General features: G+C 32.5%; 3 protein-coding genes across 3 annotated transcripts; 1 reads left to right on the forward strand and 2 right to left on the reverse strand.

Annotated features, from left to right (window-relative positions):
• Positions 1-5838: 5838 nt before the first annotated feature.
• Positions 5839-14856, reverse strand: LOC113404582 (phenoloxidase 1-like). Its single transcript, XM_026645511.2, has 12 exons — positions 14660-14856; positions 13146-13341; positions 12473-12581; positions 12070-12190; positions 9502-9710; positions 9115-9367; positions 8607-8759; positions 8043-8177; positions 7595-7776; positions 7082-7224; positions 6631-6866; positions 5839-6344 (listed from the first exon to the last, which is right to left on the reverse strand). Exons 1-12 carry the CDS (start codon positions 14765-14767, stop codon positions 6117-6119), a joined length of 2073 nt encoding a protein of 690 aa, XP_026501296.1. The 5' UTR covers positions 14768-14856; the 3' UTR covers positions 5839-6116.
• Positions 10596-12074, forward strand: LOC113404583 (2-(3-amino-3-carboxypropyl)histidine synthase subunit 1). Its single transcript, XM_026645512.2, has 2 exons — positions 10596-10929; positions 11046-12074. The coding sequence occupies exons 1-2, from the start codon at positions 10689-10691 to the stop codon at positions 12062-12064; spliced, it is 1260 nt and encodes a 419-aa protein (XP_026501297.2). The 5' UTR covers positions 10596-10688; the 3' UTR covers positions 12065-12074.
• A 1332-nt stretch (positions 14857-16188) lies between the features above and the next one.
• LOC113404584 (sn-1-specific diacylglycerol lipase ABHD11-like) lies at positions 16189-17511 on the reverse strand. The gene is made up of 3 exons (XM_026645513.2): positions 17035-17511; positions 16564-16931; positions 16189-16405 (listed from the first exon to the last, which is right to left on the reverse strand). Exons 1-3 carry the CDS (start codon positions 17470-17472, stop codon positions 16267-16269), a joined length of 945 nt encoding a protein of 314 aa, XP_026501298.1. The 5' UTR covers positions 17473-17511; the 3' UTR covers positions 16189-16266.
• Positions 17512-17664: the final 153 nt, after the last annotated feature.

The raw sequence follows: 17664 nt of genomic DNA on the forward strand, positions 1-17664 counted from the left end.
GATATAATGTTGTTTGCTGACGATACTTCACTGATTTTAAGGTAGACAGGAAAAAACTGACTATGACGATGTGAACGGTGCATTATCACAGATATACGATTGGTTTACAGTAAATAATTTAGTTTTGAATACTCAAAAAACAAAATGTGTAGTTTTTACCCTACCAAATTTTAGAAAGCAAAATTATAATATATCTATAAATAGTGGCCGTCTTGATGTAGCCAATACTACGGTTTTTTTTTATAGCATTGGATTCCAAACTTCAGTAGAGTCCTCATTTATCGTCCCTGACAGGAAGACTCAGCTCCGCAGCATAAAAATTAACAATTGTGTCCCACGACACTCGCGCCCCACCCTTATGCTAACTTGTCTATGTGTGCGTAGACGTTTTGCGAAATTATAAGAGTCGGCTCGAAATAAAAATTGACGTGCTCTCACCTTGGGCTCTGGGGAGGGACTGAAAATTTATTGACAGCGATGTCGAATAATAAGTCAAAACCGTCAAATTATTTTCTCCATACTAAAATGTATGGACGACGAATGCCAAAAAGTAAGCAATATTTAAATAAAAATTACTATAATATTATGTGATATAATAGAAATTTAACACGGTGAACTTATTATTTACAATTTTGTGTCCCCATTTAACCAAAAATACATGTATAAACTAGCAGCTAAATAGCTTAAAAAACGCTAATAGAAAAGGTCGATTTCAGTGTTTGGAGTGATGTTGACGATGAATTTACTGAGTTATTAATACAAATTTTATAAATATCATGCGGTGAAACTTGAGATCTATCTATTAAGATACTGAATGTCTTTTTTCATCCATAATCAATGCTCCAGTTTTAAGATATTTCGAAAATAGTAAGCGCTATTTAGGCGTTCCGCAAGGACTGTCCTCTTAAGTGACAGATAAAGCAATAGATGGAATCTGCGACATATAACATATGTTGGTGTTGTTTGGTCTAACCACCACCACGATGGTGGTTAGATCATAGATATTTTTTTAATTAAATATTTAAGCGTTATCTATCACCAATATAAATACCTAATGTATTATCTATTTATACTTTTATATATTTGATTACTATTTCATTTCCGTTATCGTATATTTAAGTTGTGTACGATTTCTTGAAAACCGAGTCTCTCGCTAACTCTACTTGGAGAGGCCTTTTGGTGGGTTCTGTTATTCTTTATATCCCATCACATGTTATGTTATTCTTCACGACCACTATACGGTTATATAATTAATTAATACATTTTACAAAAAATCCCTATCGTATGACATTCGTGGTTTGAGATAGGTTACGTTGTTCTAGTGGCTAGACAGATAGGGCTGGGACTTAAATGATAAGTTTTGACACTGGGGCCGAGGATGAGTAAGGTTGGGGGCTCGCGTTTTACAGGCCCTAAGGAGGACAGTAGTTGGAATGGCCTCGTGCTGCGAGCACGTTTACCTACGTCCCTAGTGGACTGCTCCGCCAAGCCATGAGCAAAGCACGGCACGAGACCCGCTCGAATGCGTTATATCGACACGGTCCTGCAACCTCTTCGATCCATGTCGAAGAAGGCCATCGCAGTGGTTTTAGTAGGTAAGAATTCCACATAACCCGTTAGCTCGGTTTACGTTTCGGAAAATTGCTACTACGTTGAAATTATTTCAATGCCTGGATATAAAACGCTGCAGATCCCGAGGTCTAGGGTTCAAATCCGAGGTCGAGCCATTAAAAAAATATTGAAGAATAAATTGATGGTGTGAACACTCCCATATGTCGGATAGCACATAAAGTCGCTGTTCCTGCGTCTGAATTCTTTCCGATCGCATCAGATCAAACATCGGATTATGAGAGTGCCGGAGGAGAGTGCAACTGTGTTTGCGCACACTCTTGTGCATTATATATCCCGCGAAGTTGTATAATCTCTCTTGAGAATGGTCAGTCCTTGGCCAAATCGGTCAGGATGGCACCATCATCAATGGGGTATATTTTACTCTGCTCAAAACATACGATAAAAATGTGTTAAGAATATTCAGTGTATTTTATTAAATATATTTTTGACATTGAGACAATCTTTGAAAAGAGAATAAATTCTTAAAAATTACTAAACGTTATAAACCAACGTTGTCCGTATAAAAAGGTTCGTTCCACGTCAAATTTATAAACTTTTAATAAAATAATAAATATAATATAATATTTTTTATGTTGTTGCTGTCTTTACTCTTAACCGCTTCACACACACTAAGACATCATATTAGCACGAGCGTCACTCCCTCATACTGATGCATTTCGATAATAATTTAACGGGCATGCCTTCATGAGTGAATAGAACTATATTAATTAACGGAACTTAACGTGTAGTACAATTCACACAGATTTATTTTCTTTTTAATTTTACTCTATTCGGGGAGTCCCGGTTAAAACTGAGTAATTAATATTTTGTTATTCATCTTTTTTTGATTCATTGATTGCTCGTAAAAGGAAATAAATACTCATGCTTATATAACTAAAACTAAACTACAACTAAAATGGAAATGAATATTATTATTATTATTTGACTATATCTAGATATCAAGACATATACTACATTAAAATTGTAAACTCGTCGTAACTATGTGAGTAACTAATATATTCCTATATATATAGCCCCTATCTTGTGGGGAGTGGGGACTCCCCTAAATCCGGCACTGGTTGGAAGTATAATAATGTATAGGTAAGTACAGTATATTGTACTTATATATAAACACTAGTCTTTATTTCTAAATAATCTGAATCTTAAACACATAAAATCAATATTATCATCAACAATATGTTAAATAAGTATATTTGTTAATAGTAACCTAGGTAGTTAAAATTGATTGAAAACTGATAAAAAAAGTGTGGTGAAGTATTTATCACACACAACATTAATTCATCTTTATCATATTTACTTTTAACCACGAATAATAAATTTCCGTTTTATATTTAACAATTTGTACGTTTTGATGATATTACAATATAAAATATTTGAAATAACGCCGAAAATCTTTCTTCTGTTGTAGAACTCGCGTTAAGATTAATCAGTAAAGTATAGAAATTAAAGAGTTTGGCTTGATTCATAGTAAAAATGAAATGGTTGCAAAGATAAACTTTTTTGATTCTAAAAATCAAATCCAACCAAAGGCTGGAAGAGAAGTAACTCATTTAACTTTAGTTAATCTAAATGTTTTAAATAATTTAGTTTAAATATTTGTGTGCAATAAAGAGTCTATCATCATCATCATCATTACATAGTATAAAACAAAGCCGCTTACCGCTGTCTGTCCCTGTGTATGCTTAGATCTTTAAAATTACACAACGGATTCTGATGCGGTTTTTTTGAATAGATAGATTGATTCAAGAGGAAGGTTTATATGTATAATAAATGCACAATATAGTAAAGAAACATTGATAATTTTAGAGGTTACTTAAGTAATGTCGTAAATAAACATTTTTTTTTGACTTATATTGCAAACGTTGGCTGAATCCTACTCAATATAATGTATATATTTTCAATATCAAATGATATAAAATGATAGATTAATATAATGTAGTACAGTTTTGTGCACATTAAAAAGGTCTTCAAAAAAGTCCGCAATGGTATATGTCTATGTCTTAGGGATAGTCAACAACAACAATTTTTTATCCTTTATTTTTTAAGATAAATAATGGCTTATTTTTAAGCGATTTTGTTCTAAGGCAATTGAATATAGGTCCCCCCCTCCTTCTCAGCTCAGCTCATTTTATCTGCTTTTTAATATTTATACAATTGTTATATGTCATACAATGAATAGTTTTGTAGCAGACAATTAACTCAATTTGTGATAACCACAGCACGAAACAGCTGCGCCATATTTTACCGGCTCAATATAAACCGGCTTACTATGTAGAAGCGGTCCTCGCAAAGCAATACAGTATTAATACTTATCTAATTAAGTACCTTAAATACATTATGCATTTATTATAGATCAATATGGCCCTGTACAGTATGTAATTTAAATAAATGTTTTCGAAGATATTACAGATTTAAAACGCAGGGACTTAGCGGTTTGATGACTGAAAAACTGTGAACGTTGTAAGACATTCTGTAGTATATTTATGTAGTAAGTATCAGCATTGCACCTGTGCGAAGCCGGGGCGGGTCGCTAGTAATAAATAAATATTTTCTCTAGTGTCAACTTGTCGAAACCACATTGGTATAGTCTACTCCTAGAAGAAGAATAAGAAATAAGACGTCAATTAATTAGTAGAATGTTATTAAAAAACATGAACACAGAACTTAATTAATAAAAAATCAATTCAATTTTTTTTTAATAAAATAATTTCAAGATTTTCAAATGGGGACAATTTGATTTTACCCGCGCATAGTCGGGAACAATTGCTAGTCGGTACTTATTTTTGTGTAATTTTACCACAGTACATTCAATAACATTGCACTGCATTTTTATAGTAAGCGTGAACTGAGTCTGCATCTTCGTTGAACTTTAATGTAATTTTTTATTTATTGATTTTATCTATACGTAAAGTACATTGGTGGCTAAAGGCCTTCATGACTTTGCTGGGTCAGAACCATAATCCATAAGGGTTAGAGCTATAATTCAAGGCGCTATTAGAAAGCAAAGTAGCAAAAATCCACTTGGCAGTTGCACTATGTTTTTCCTCCTCATTGCGTTTGAGGTGAATTATAAGCAAAAATTAACCACAGGAAAACATAAACCTCCGATCTTTGTGTAGTACATGTCCTTCCTCGGGATTCAAACTGTCATCAAACCAAATTATATCTACATCGTTTCAGTGGTTTAAGCGCAAAGAGGTAACAGAGTTATTTGTAATATTAGTATAGATTAATATCACCATTCAGAAAAATGCGAGTACTTATATACTATTTTTGATTAATGCTTTAATAAAGATTTAAATTCAATAAGTAGAAAATATTTCTAATTATATATAACAGTTAAAAATGTAAAATTTAATTAATATTTAATTTAATTTAATGTAATTATAATTTATTAAAATTTTGTTATTCGTAGTCCTGGCAGTATAAAAATAATAAGAACTATGACCATTGGGCGAACCCAAGCCCAAAAGAACTAGGATCAAAAGCAAGCTTAAACATACTTTAAAAAAAAGCGATACCACGCGCGCATCCGCCATAAAACTTGATACTTAGGTGGAAGATTTTTTTCGCAATGCATTCTCATGGTGTTTAATTCAGCTCTAGAATTTAACGCTTAATTTTTGCCTGGGACTCGAAAGAAAGTAATTTTTTTTTATTTGTGAACCGATTTTTAAAACAATCTCTATATGTTGACCCAAGGTAACTCAACAGCAGCACATCAGTAAAACCCGTATCCATATAGGTTATGCCTTTTCTGAGATTACCGGTAGCAAACGCATAGACAAACTGGCATAAATTCTAAAAATCATAGTTATGTCATCTATTGCGATAATAAACGACCCCAATAATATTTTTTCTCAAATATCTTCCATAATACAGATATCGATCAGTCAAAATTTTTAACAAACAAACATATTTCTAAAATGTGTGTATAAGTGTATGTTAGTGATTGTTGAGTAGTAACGGTAAAATGATATAAGAGAGAATTACTTAAAAAACAGGAATTTTAGAGAAATAGTTTTATATTTGCTAGGGGATTGGTTTATGATCATAATAAAACAACGTTTTGGTGAAAATTAAGAAAAACTAACATAACATGCTTATTGCGAGTATGTTGGTACTACATAAATATAAAAATGTATTCAACGTTTAATTCAAAGTCAATTGAGTAAGGTCACTAATAGCACTTAAGTTAATAAAAGATTGTTTTTGGTTGATTTTTTATTCATAAATAATTTTAGACAGGTCACTTAAATAGCAATTAAATCTTAACAATTATTAACAATTACAATACTTAACAATTCATTGGAACTAACTTACCAGCCTTTCATTTTTAATACTGTTTGTAATACAAAATGAACATAGTCATTATTCATAATTAAAAAAAACGATACAAAAAACATGAAAAATAAACTATATACTCGGTAAAATAATTGAAAGAGAAAAATGAGATTAAGTTAAAAAATATAAGAAGGTGTATTTTAGTTCTGTGGATTTCTTGGATTTTGCTCTGTTACGTTTTGCAGGCGGATGGTCACATCAACAAGTGACATGTTAGGTAGGATGAAGTCCTGGATGTTGGCGACGCTGCTGGAAGGACGATCGAAGGGGTAGCCCATGCTGCGTCTGTCGGGGTAAAGGCGGTCTTTCAACCCGCAGAAGCTGGATGCTTCCACGCAACTCATTTCGGATCCATCGGGGTTGTTCACCTGAAACATACATTATTATTCAAGTGGGTCAACTCGATTATTTTTTTATTTCATGTTATATTTTATTAAATGTTGGAATCCTTTTAGATTGTTTGGTATTTTCATCATCATTCTCTTATCTTTACACTATTCGTGATATAATTATCTAAATTGCATGATGTTTGAGTAAGGAGAATTGTGATTGGTACTGATTTGATTTTTTTGACTATAAATATTAATAATAGTTATTATTTTTTGTCACCACCCGAATACCTGCTCTTATGATATTCACGCAATAGGTACTTACACTGTCCAAATCATAATTGGAAAGCATCACGAATAGGTCGTACGGTGCACCCGCCTCCGTTCCCTTCGGCACCAGCATGTGCTGCGGCCAGCCGCACCCGCAGAAGTTGAAGCTGGCGAGGTTCTCGGCGCGCGGGTTGCCGCTCTGTGCGGACAGGTCGCGGAACGATTGCTCGAAGGGGATCGTCACCGACGACTCCGTTGACTGTCGCGTGATCGTGTTCTGACCGGCGTTCACTGTTGATTTCAGGTTCTAATTAATCAAGTGCTCGACGGGGAAGGAAAACATCTTAAGGAAATGTTTCGGATAAATTTTGTCATGTTTATATTTTTGAACCCACATTGGAGCAGTGTGTTGGAATAATCTTTTTTAATTTATAATATATAATAAGACTGGTGTGTGTCTTAACGATACTATTTTTATGTTTGTAATGATTTAATAATATAATTACGTGGCACGACGAATCTGTCCATCTCGATAAACATTTTGCGTTGGTCAGACAGTATCCAGGGCAGGTTGCGTTCGTCGAACTTGGGCGCCATGAATATGCGCACCGTGGCGCGTCGGGCATCACCGGTGTTGTTTACATCGATCCTGGAACCCAATATAATTTGAATAATTTTCTCTAGTATTGGCTTACAATTATGAACATAGAAAAACCGCATTTTTACGAAATCGTATGCGTTCATAATTTTGATGAAATTCACGACGAACAAATACCAACTTCGATTGAAAAAAAATATATATCTAATTATTTAATAAGCGTTATAATTGTCTACGAGATTATTTAAGTATTTGCAATATAGTTTATAATAATAGTATAGTATATAAACTTATAATTCAAAGTACGCCAGAGGTCTTTACGTAAGTCGGATCTATGAGGATGATCCAGAAACATAAAGTAATTAAAACACAATTGAGACTAGAGTCGTAGTGTGACAATGATATAGTTTTAAATACTTACACGTATTTGAATGATCGGTGGTTGAGGTGAGTAAACCGTGCGTATACGGGACCGCGCTCAGAAAAGTCAAGTCCGCGGGAAAGATCAACGTCGCTCTGCATCCAGAACGTGTTGAGAGTGTTCATTTCACCAGTTCCACTTTCCACACGGACCGATGATATTTGCACACCTGGGTTCTCAAGCTATAAGATAAAGTAAATTGGCTCTGTTTTAAAAAAGCATAATCCTGTAAATGTCCCATAGCAGGCCTTCTATCTTTCTTAAGGTTTGGAGATTTTTTTACTACACTACAAAAACCTTCACTTCTAAGCACGGGGTGAAATATCAAAACAATTTAAGCCCATGAATATCAGTGTTGCTTGTTTATATTTTAAACTGTACCTATTCTTCGGTTAAGATCTACGTGTTCTATTGTAAAATATTAAGTTATATTTATAATGTGAGTTACCTCAGATCTCGTGTATGGGCGTACGTGGGTGGACTCCTTGAACTTCTGGAACAGATCGTCTATAAACCCATGCCAACGGTAGAAGAAGGGATCGCGCATCGTTGTGGACTCGTCAGCCATCACACCGAATTGTTCCTAATAACAAGAGATATATTTGAACACCTAGATAACATAATATGGAATATATGTTTTTAGGTACCATATTCTACCGCCAAACAGCAATATTTAGTATTTTTGTGTTCCGGTTTGAAGGGTTAGTGAGCCAGTGTAACTTTAGTCTCAAGGTACATAACATCTTAGTTCCCAAAATTGGTGGCGCATTGGTTGCGAATTGGCGACGTAAGGAATGTTTAATGTTTCTTACAGCGTCAATCGACATTGGTGTCCCCCCCAGGAAACCCATTTATCCCCATTTATTTTTATAAAAATAATCGTAATATTTGATAAGGAATTGCATTTCATTGTAGACTGTGTGTAATTAAAGGAAATAATTTATATACATATTTTAATAAATTATAACGTTGTAATTTGGTGAACTTTTTACTAATAACTAGGTTTACTCACGAGATAACGGTGTGTGGGGTCGTGCATGTAAGCGGTGAAGCTGTGTCCGTTGTTGTGGAGGGCGCCATACAATTCGCTATTGGGCGATAGTGCACTCGATTCTATCATGTTGCCCAGCGTATCGATGTCTAATGGTTTAGTTGTTCCATCACGCTAAATAAAATTAATCAAATTTAAAAAATACCATAATATTATAGTACGCAGATTACATAACATACATAACAATATTGAAAATATATAATTCGATTACTGCCATGGCCTAATGGTTGGCTTCAGTTTAACTGTCGTTCATCTATTGACTATTACATATTTTCAAACTGAAATAAACCTCTCGTAGTTTTATCGGCGCAAAATTTACTTTGTACAACTTGTTCGCAATACTATGCATTTTTATCAGCTTGTATTTATTTTTATGTAATGATTAATGGTAGTTAGAACGTATTATAAAAAGAAGTACAAATTATTGAAATGTGTTTGAACGTTAATACATATTTCCATAAAAACTTACATTTCTAACTAAACCAGTCGAAATAGCTTCTTCCACGTTTCTTCTCCAGCGTTTCATGTCGTTTACTGTAATGTTGAGTCCATCGACAGGACGGTTAAGGTCCTGCCAAACCATATTGGCCTGTCGTGGCGGCCAGCCACGGGATGTCGTCAGACTGTCAAGTTTTGGGAAGTACGCTTCGGGGATCGGTTCATTCCAGTTGCTGAACTTCTTAACTCTCGCTAAAGAATTGTTGAGACGTTCTCCGTTGTACCTGTATTTTTATATTTTTGTCGTTTTATTAAATGGGAAATATTTAAGATATGTTTAATTGTTGTTTGTCTCATAATATGTTATTACATTTCCACATTAGGTATGGAACCTATGTAATTAATATTTTATACATACCTAGCTATGATCTGTGAATGCATGTAGTAGAATAATTCACCGCGACGGTCCTTGGCAACAATGCTAAGCTGGTTGGCGGAGAAAGGGTAAATGAGATGCCAGTGCCAATGGTGGAGATTCACGCCGATATCTTCACGGAAGTACGCCATTCTATGTTCAATATCTAAATCCGTGGCCGTGTAATCTCTCGGAATGATGATTGGAATACGCTGTTATGAAAAGGGAAAATATATACCTAATTTAATATTTTAATGATATTTGATTACTTTTAAGAGATGAGTTCTGAATGAGCCAGTGTAACTCTGTAGTTATACTGGCTCCCTGGCACAAGGAACATAATATCTTAATTCCCAAGGTTGGTGGAGTATTGGCGATGTAAGTATGTGTTTCTTACAGCGCAGAGGTATTAAATATTAAAAGTCGTGTGCACCCGTTGTACCCCGGAAAACAACCACACATCATTGTATCAGTTAGACAAATTTCTGATACTTCGTCGTTTGGATTGTTCAAGCCTTTGATCTGACCATAAAGAGACGGAAAAGTAGCATAAAAAGTCGGTTGAATAAATATGTTTCTAAAAACTTCAAGAAAAATTTTCAACAAATTAATAAACTATTATATTAATAAATATTATTCTTATATATATAAATTAATATTAATGTGTGCAACTCGCTTTTGGGTATTTTAATTATTTCTTGTTATAAGATAAAAACGGTGCTATAATATGATGATATGATGATTTGTGAAGACTGTTATTTAATAAAAAGATTACAAATTATTTTTTGAGAAATGAGGAAATATTTTTTTTATAATTTGAAATTATATTGTATTTTATAAGAACTGGTAAGAACCGAACAACAATCTAATTGACTTAAAGCTACGTTCCATTTCCTCAAGGTTATTTTTAATAGCAGTAACTATTAAATAATTTTAAAAGTATACATTTATATTAACATTTTAAATACTTATGTTTTTTTATTAAATTTAACGTTAATAATAACCATATACCTTATAAAAACTTGAAATTCAAAATTATGACTTTTAATATTAAGTTGCGAAATGAAACGCAGAAACTTGCTAAAAGTCACGTAGGCCATCGAAATAATTCGCGCGTGTTTATAACTTTGTAATAATCTAAAAATATAACCTTCGTTTATATTATAAATAAAAAATAATGTGCAATTAAAATGGATGATTTAGAAGTTGATCCTAATGTTATTGTGGTACGTGCTAAGCCCGAGGGTCAAAGAAAAACTTTTAAACCAAATATTCGTGCAATAAATAAAATTCCTGATGAACTGTTGAATGATCCACTGTTAAGCCGGGCATGTGAAACATTACCTCAGAATTATAACTTCGAAATTCATAAGACAATATGGAGGATAAGATCTTTAAACGCGAGAAGAGTGGCTTTACAATTACCAGAAGGTTAGTTTTTTTTGTTTACTAACAAACAGTCCGTATTCTTTTCATTTATTTAAAGAAGTTCAAATAGTAATTATTAATTTTAATTAAATTAACTTGGTATTGTTTTATTTTTTTAGGCTTAACAATGTTTGCCACAACTTTATGTGATATAATCGAGACATTCACTGAAGCAGATACTGTGATAATGGGAGATGTGACATATGGAGCTTGCTGTATAGATGATTTCACAGCAGTTGCGCTTGGTGTCGACCTCCTTGTACATTATGGTCACTCATGCCTTATACCAATAGATCAAACCAGTGATATAAAGGTGCTGTATATATTTGTAGATATAAAAATAGACCCATCACACTTTATAGACACAATTAAAATGAATTTTCCTAAACGGACACATCTAGCTATAGTTAGTACAATTCAATTTGTTACAACATTACATTCTGTAGCAAAAACCCTGCGTAGTGAAGAATATATTGTCACAGTGCCTCAATGTAAGCCTTTATCGCCTGGAGAAATCCTTGGTTGTACAGCTCCTAAGCTCAATTCAGATAACATCATTTATTTGGGGGATGGGAGATTCCATTTAGAATCTATAATGATAGCCAATCCAAATATTCCTGCTTACAAATATGATCCATATGATAAGAAATTTACATCTGAAACCTATGATCATGAACTAATGCAAGAAAATAGAATAAATCAAGTAAGAATTGCAGAAAAAGCTAGAGAATTTGGCCTTATTCTAGGTACATTAGGCAGGCAAGGAAGTACAAAAGTTTTAGGTAATCTCGAGAAACAAATTCAGAATTCTGGAAAGAAATATGTAAAAATATTATTATCAGAGATCTTTCCTAGCAAGTTAGCACTATTTTCTCTGGGTGCATTTGTCCAAGTTGCATGTCCAAGGTTATCTATTGACTGGGGTACAGCATTTCCGAAGCCTCTACTTACACCATATGAGTTTTCTGTGTCACTTGGAAATAGTAAATGGTTGAAAGATGATGGGACATATCCTATGGATTTTTACTCAAATGAAAGCTTAGGACCATGGACTCCTAACTTTAAGCCTATTTTATGTTCCGGTACAGACAAAAAGTGTGAAAATTGTTGTGAAGGTAAAGGTAAAGAGAAAAAGTGAATTACCGGTACACCCTGAGCTGAGATTGCAGCAGTTTCTCTTGCTTGTCCAAAAACTTGTGAGTCCATGAACTTAGATGGAAAAGTTTCTGCTAAGTTTTGAATTGGTACATTCCTTGTGTCACGCCTGCAAGATTATTTTATATGAAAAATTCTACCAGATATAATTGGACTACATAAAAGGTCTATTAGCATCACTTAATGACAACAATTACAAAGAGTTAGTTGTCAAATTGATAAATTAGTAATTTAATTTAAAAAATTTACAAAATTCTTGCTTAATCTGTTATTCAATTTTTATTTTTTTTACTAACAACAATTTACAAAATCTGTAGTCATTTAGTGTTGGTAATGCACTAAGAACTATTGACTAATAAAAAAATGAAATATAATGTACTTATATACTGACCTGTGCATTAGGGCTACCGAATAACAGTAGTTAAACAGCTGAGGGTTAAGATTTACCCTTGTGAATACACATGTTGACAAGAACTGCTGGAGCTCATTTTCCGGAATTCCTAATAAACAAATATAAGTTGGCTTAATTATTTTTACAATTAATTTATTAATCTAACTAATTCGTTTTAATTTTTTTATGTAAATATTAGAAAATATATTTATAATGCCTGCTTGTACTGCAAGCTTATTGTATGAATGGGTTTTTTTTTCCTCTAGTCCTCTTGTTTATCAATCAAAATTCATGATTTTTTGCTGGATGACAGAATCTAAGGATATATACAATACAATTATGAATATGGTAAATTGAATGTTCTGGATTTTATCTCTTCAAGTTTTTTGAAGTTACAATTTTTCAAGGTTTAAATAAAAATTAACAAACACTGTATAATTACATTTCGTCCTTAAATGTGATTTAAGTAAATTGTGCAAGAATAATGTTTTGTGACTAAGGGTTCCTTAAAACGTGACGATTCCTCTACTCCAATAAACTTTTATCAAAGTTCCCTGGTGTTAATAAAATGACTATGTAAACTATAAATTTTTGATAAAAAAATGATAAAAACTTTGAACTATGCGAAGCCATGAAATACAACGATTATATTTCCATATATGTAGTGTTTTACCCAGAAGTACGTCGAGCACTTCATCCGCCATCTCTTGATGAGCGGGGAGGAACAATGAAAAATCTGCATCGTGAGGTAATTTCTTGGCTTTACGGAATTCTGGAACGTTTTTCATGTTCGCTAGCAATATCTCCTCACTCGCAGAGTCGCCGAAGCGGTTGTTGAGCTCGATGCCATTTGCTTGGTAGTTGTCTCCCTGTTTGAAAAAACAAATCATTACGTCGTTTTTAATTGACCATTACAAAGTTTTTGTAATCAAATAGGGCAAATATTTGGAAGTCTTAATTATTAATAAGCGACAGCTATGACGATTATAAGTAAGTTTAAATCGAATTCCTATATTTGATAGTTGAAAATAAATGATGCTAATATAGGCAGTAGCAGTGCAAGATGGATGAGGACCTCGATGTGGCGGTACAAAACTGGCCCTGCCCTCACATTCCAGGTGGTTTTTACTTATTTTAGCCTTTAAGCTGATGCGATAAAAATGCTTTTAAAAAAAGAAAAGAACGAATTAGAGACCGACAAATATTTGGCATTTAGCTTTGGGACCCTGGTGCAATGCACAACATTGCCCTATGCTGTGTCTATGCCCTAGGTCACTGAATATTGGTAATATATATAAGGCATGTTGATTGTGTGGACAGCATAGCCGCATCCAACACAATTTGTTTTTCTCTTACAACATATTTTTTTACTTAGACATACGATTAGTTATTAACAGGATTGAAACAATTTGTTAGTTTTAAATATTTAAATATTATCGAAGGTTAAACATGATGTATAAATTTATTTTCATTAACATCAACATTATATCAACGTAATTCCAGCAACGGAATAAAATTGACTTATTTTTAAAAACGTAACATAAAAATGTTACTACGCTTGTGGTCGCGGTTTTGCTATATGGCTTTATCGTATCTGAAAAACTTATGCCTAATTAACATGTGCGTGGTGGACAATTTTTATGTAATTTCATGTGAAATCACCATAAAACTAGAAAAACAAACCACCATTAAAATGTATCTATAAATTTAGATATTACGAGACAAGAGGCAGTTCCGCGGCAGAAAGTGGCAAAAAGATGATACACACATACACAAATGTTTTTTTTCTTTAGGTATTTAACGTATTATTATTTTTTATATTTTATAATATTATCCATCGTAAAAATTATAATAGAACTAATAAAGATGGCGACGTATTAAATAACTGTGCATAAAACAAAGTATAATTGAATCAAAATATCTGATATTCACAGTTAACTAGTTGAACCTGTAAACACGCGCGAAATTTATAAAACTTCAGCTATAGCCCGCAAACCGTCATCGCCCATTTTAACAGGTTCATTGGGATTTAAAAAAATATATCCCTTGTCCTTCTCCGGTAATCAAACTATCTCCATACTAAATTTCATCTAAATCATTTCAGTGGTTTAAGCGTAAAGAGGTAAACAGCCAGAGCTTCTTTCACATTTATAATATTAGTATAGATTATTATTGAAAGTATCTTACCAAGTGTTGCTCCGTCAGCCGGAATAGAGCGTTTTGTTCGCCCTTAGGAGTTATCATAGGTTCTCCAAGTCGGTCGAACAACAAGGCAAAGCTTTGTGCAGAAGCCATCGTGAAAAGGGTATATTGTAACACTAATAATTAATTTCTTCTCACTTCACAGTATCGAACTGAGAAGTGGGAATAGTTAAATACGGTGTTACGCGTTATTTTATACTACATTACCTATAATTAGTTCTGTGTGCAACATCGTTGTACCATCGAGTGCAAAACCACAAAGGGAAATGATAAAATTCGTATGATAAGTGTTTTCTTTCATGTATTTTTATTATTATTTATCTTTTTTTTTTCTAGGTATAATGATCTGGAAAAAAGATTGGATAGATTATCCAATATTGAAAAAAAAATTACAATCTGACCAAAGGTAGTCCTAGTCAGTAAAATTTAGTTTTTTATGAAACTACTATGTAGTAAACTTAGTAGGTGTACTTAATAGTTAAAAATTCTTTTAAAATAAACAGTTTTGATTATAATTATACCATCTCTAGGCAGATGGGATAAGCGGGAGTTTCCTTTAACGTTCAGTATATAAATATTGTTTTGAACATAATATGTATATACTATATTGTGGTTATAGATATAAATATTTTAGCTAAATTATTAATCATCGATTCGATTTTGTGTGTTCTATGAACATGTTTTGTTGTCCTACTTCCGCCTATTTAAACAATTTTAATTTTAACTTCAAATTTAATGGGCGTTTTTAAAAAATATTGAGCGTTTATATAAAAATGTGAATGTATGATACAAATTGTAATAATGTGACGATTTAATGTGGGGTTGCTTAGGGATCAATTATCAAAATCAAAATAATCTGAAGTCGGTTATTTGTTTGTTAAAATTTTATAATAAATTTTTCCTTTTTATATAGATCCCGCAAAAGGTTTCAAATTTATGAAACATCTTTTTTATCATATATATAACTTTCGAAGTTCTTTTTTTATAGTTATTAACTTATTATCTTGTAGACTCAACATCGCATTTTATTCATATTTGAGTAGATGAAAAAAGATATTCCTATAATTATATACCAATGAATAAACATTAAAATATTATTTTCGGTTTATTCATTTGTAGCGAAAGTATTCGGTAACTATATTTAGGACATATGTCAATAATTGTATAAGAAAAAAAACGGATACATTTATTGTATTAAAATGTATGTAAGAACTAAGAACTTATAAATAAGATGAGGTAGTTTATATTTCTTTTTGTATCTGTTTTAAAGTTAACTTTGCAACATTCTAATTCAACTATTAAAAAGTGAATAACTCGTTGGATAGCTTATGAACCTAAATATAATAAGTTTTTTAATCTCAATTTGCTTAAATATACATATTTATAATTTTATATATAAATAAAAAAAAACATTTGTTTTCAATTTTATAATTAATTAACAGTAAAACTATACAACTAAAAAACTAATAACAAACAATTTTTTATTGAATAGTGAGTATATATTATAAAGTATATAATATAAACATTCATATACCATACATAGTATATTTAGTAAAATTAAAGTTAATAAATTATCTAATTTTATGCCAATATTATTTTTCTGAAAGGAATTTACACACAATTTCAAGGAATTTCTCAGGTTTTTGACTGTGTACCCAATGTCCGGCACCTTCAATGAAAGTGAGGTCTGCTAGTGGAAAGTACTCCTGAATCTCTGGCAGGTCATTTTTACTGAAATATAAAACAATAAATAAAAATGTCAGCATTTTAATCCTGGTATTTTCTTCAATAGTAATGTTATTGTACTTATTTATTAAACTAAAACATTAGCACATATTAACCACTATTTATTCTATAGTATGTTCAGTAAATATATTAAAAATAAGTACCCAATATAATCAGATAGAGATCCTCCAATAAAGAGAGTAGGGCCGGCATATTGCAAACCTTTTAAACTGGCTGGAAAGGTTGCAATGTTTTGCTGAAAATTGTCTTTCAAAGAAGGTATATTAACTCTCCAAGTGTAGGAGCCATTGTTAGTTTGTACTAAGTTTGTGATTAAAAAGTTTCGTAGATTGACATCTGGGATTATTGCTTTCAGTTGGTCATCAGCAAGCTTCCTTGCCTTGGACATGGCAATCCCTGATCTAATAGACACAGCGACCATGGCATCAAACAGATTTATCATTGAAAATATCTGTGGGCTTGTCTTAACAGGAGATATATCTACAACAATCAGGCTCGATACCAAATCAGACTGAAATTACAATATATATTATTCATGTATTCATATCCATTTCAGTTTATTCCATATGTAACCAAATTCTGTCTTATATTGATAAAAATTACGATCAACTTACACAGAGTAGTGACAACACCATGGCAGTGCGCCCGCCCATACTGTGTCCCATTACGGAGACTTTTGATATTTCCAGCTTTTTGAGCAGCTTCATTACGTCATGCGCCATATGAGGGTAAGTGTGTTGAGGTGAATGTTTACTGTCGCCGTGGTTTCTAGCATCAATACTAATGACCTTTCTACCAGTCTTCTTATGAATGGCTTTGCTCATACTGTTCCAGTTATTTTTCGACCCCAAAAGTCCATGTAATATAACTAGCGGAGGCATCGCTGAAGTATTATCAGTATATTCGTAAGATGAATAAGCCAAGTCCACTGTTTCGGCATTGCTGGTGGTTGTTGCGCTTCTTGTAATTAGGGGATATAAACGCCATAATGTACTTGTGCATATTTTAGAAATATTTTTTGTTAAAATCAAGTTAAATAACATGTTTGTCATTGAACATTTTGAATGACAGTCCGGGTTTAAGAATCGGAAATCGGTATGTCTCAGGGTGGAAAACTTTAAAAATATTTTCCTACTTTACAGCTTGATAATCATAATCGTTTATTGGCATGAATTGTATTTTTATACAGATGTTATGGTATAATATAAGTATCTAATACAATTCGACTACCTATTATACACAAG

This window comes from Vanessa tameamea, chromosome 21 (genome assembly GCF_037043105.1).
Source record: "Vanessa tameamea isolate UH-Manoa-2023 chromosome 21, ilVanTame1 primary haplotype, whole genome shotgun sequence".
Classification (NCBI taxonomy): domain Eukaryota; kingdom Metazoa; phylum Arthropoda; class Insecta; order Lepidoptera; family Nymphalidae; genus Vanessa; species Vanessa tameamea.

Bases quoted from the DNA above. Each gene is read 5' to 3' on its own strand.
- LOC113404583 (XM_026645512.2), top strand. From the start codon at position 10,689: ATGGATGATTTAGAAGTTGATCCTAATGTTATTGTGGTACGTGCTAAG. The intron at 10,930-11,045 runs GTTAGTTTTTTT...TTATTTTTTTAG, and splicing joins GGCTTTACAATTACCAGAAG to GCTTAACAATGTTTGCCACA.
- LOC113404582 (XM_026645511.2), bottom strand. From the start codon at position 14,767: ATGGCTTCTGCACAAAGCTTTGCCTTGTTGTTCGACCGACTTGGAGAA. The intron at 12,582-13,145 runs GTAAAACACTAC...TTTGTTTATTAG, and splicing joins AGTGCTCGACGTACTTCTGG to GAATTCCGGAAAATGAGCTC. The intron at 7,225-7,594 runs GTAAGTATTTAA...ATTGGGTTCCAG, and splicing joins CACCGATCATTCAAATACGT to GATCGATGTAAACAACACCG.
- LOC113404584 (XM_026645513.2), bottom strand. From the start codon at position 17,472: ATGACAAACATGTTATTTAACTTGATTTTAACAAAAAATATTTCTAAA. The intron at 16,932-17,034 runs GTAAGTTGATCG...TTGTAATTTCAG, and splicing joins TGGTGTTGTCACTACTCTGT to TCTGATTTGGTATCGAGCCT. The intron at 16,406-16,563 runs GTACTTATTTTT...TTTATATTTCAG, and splicing joins TCTCTATCTGATTATATTGG to TAAAAATGACCTGCCAGAGA.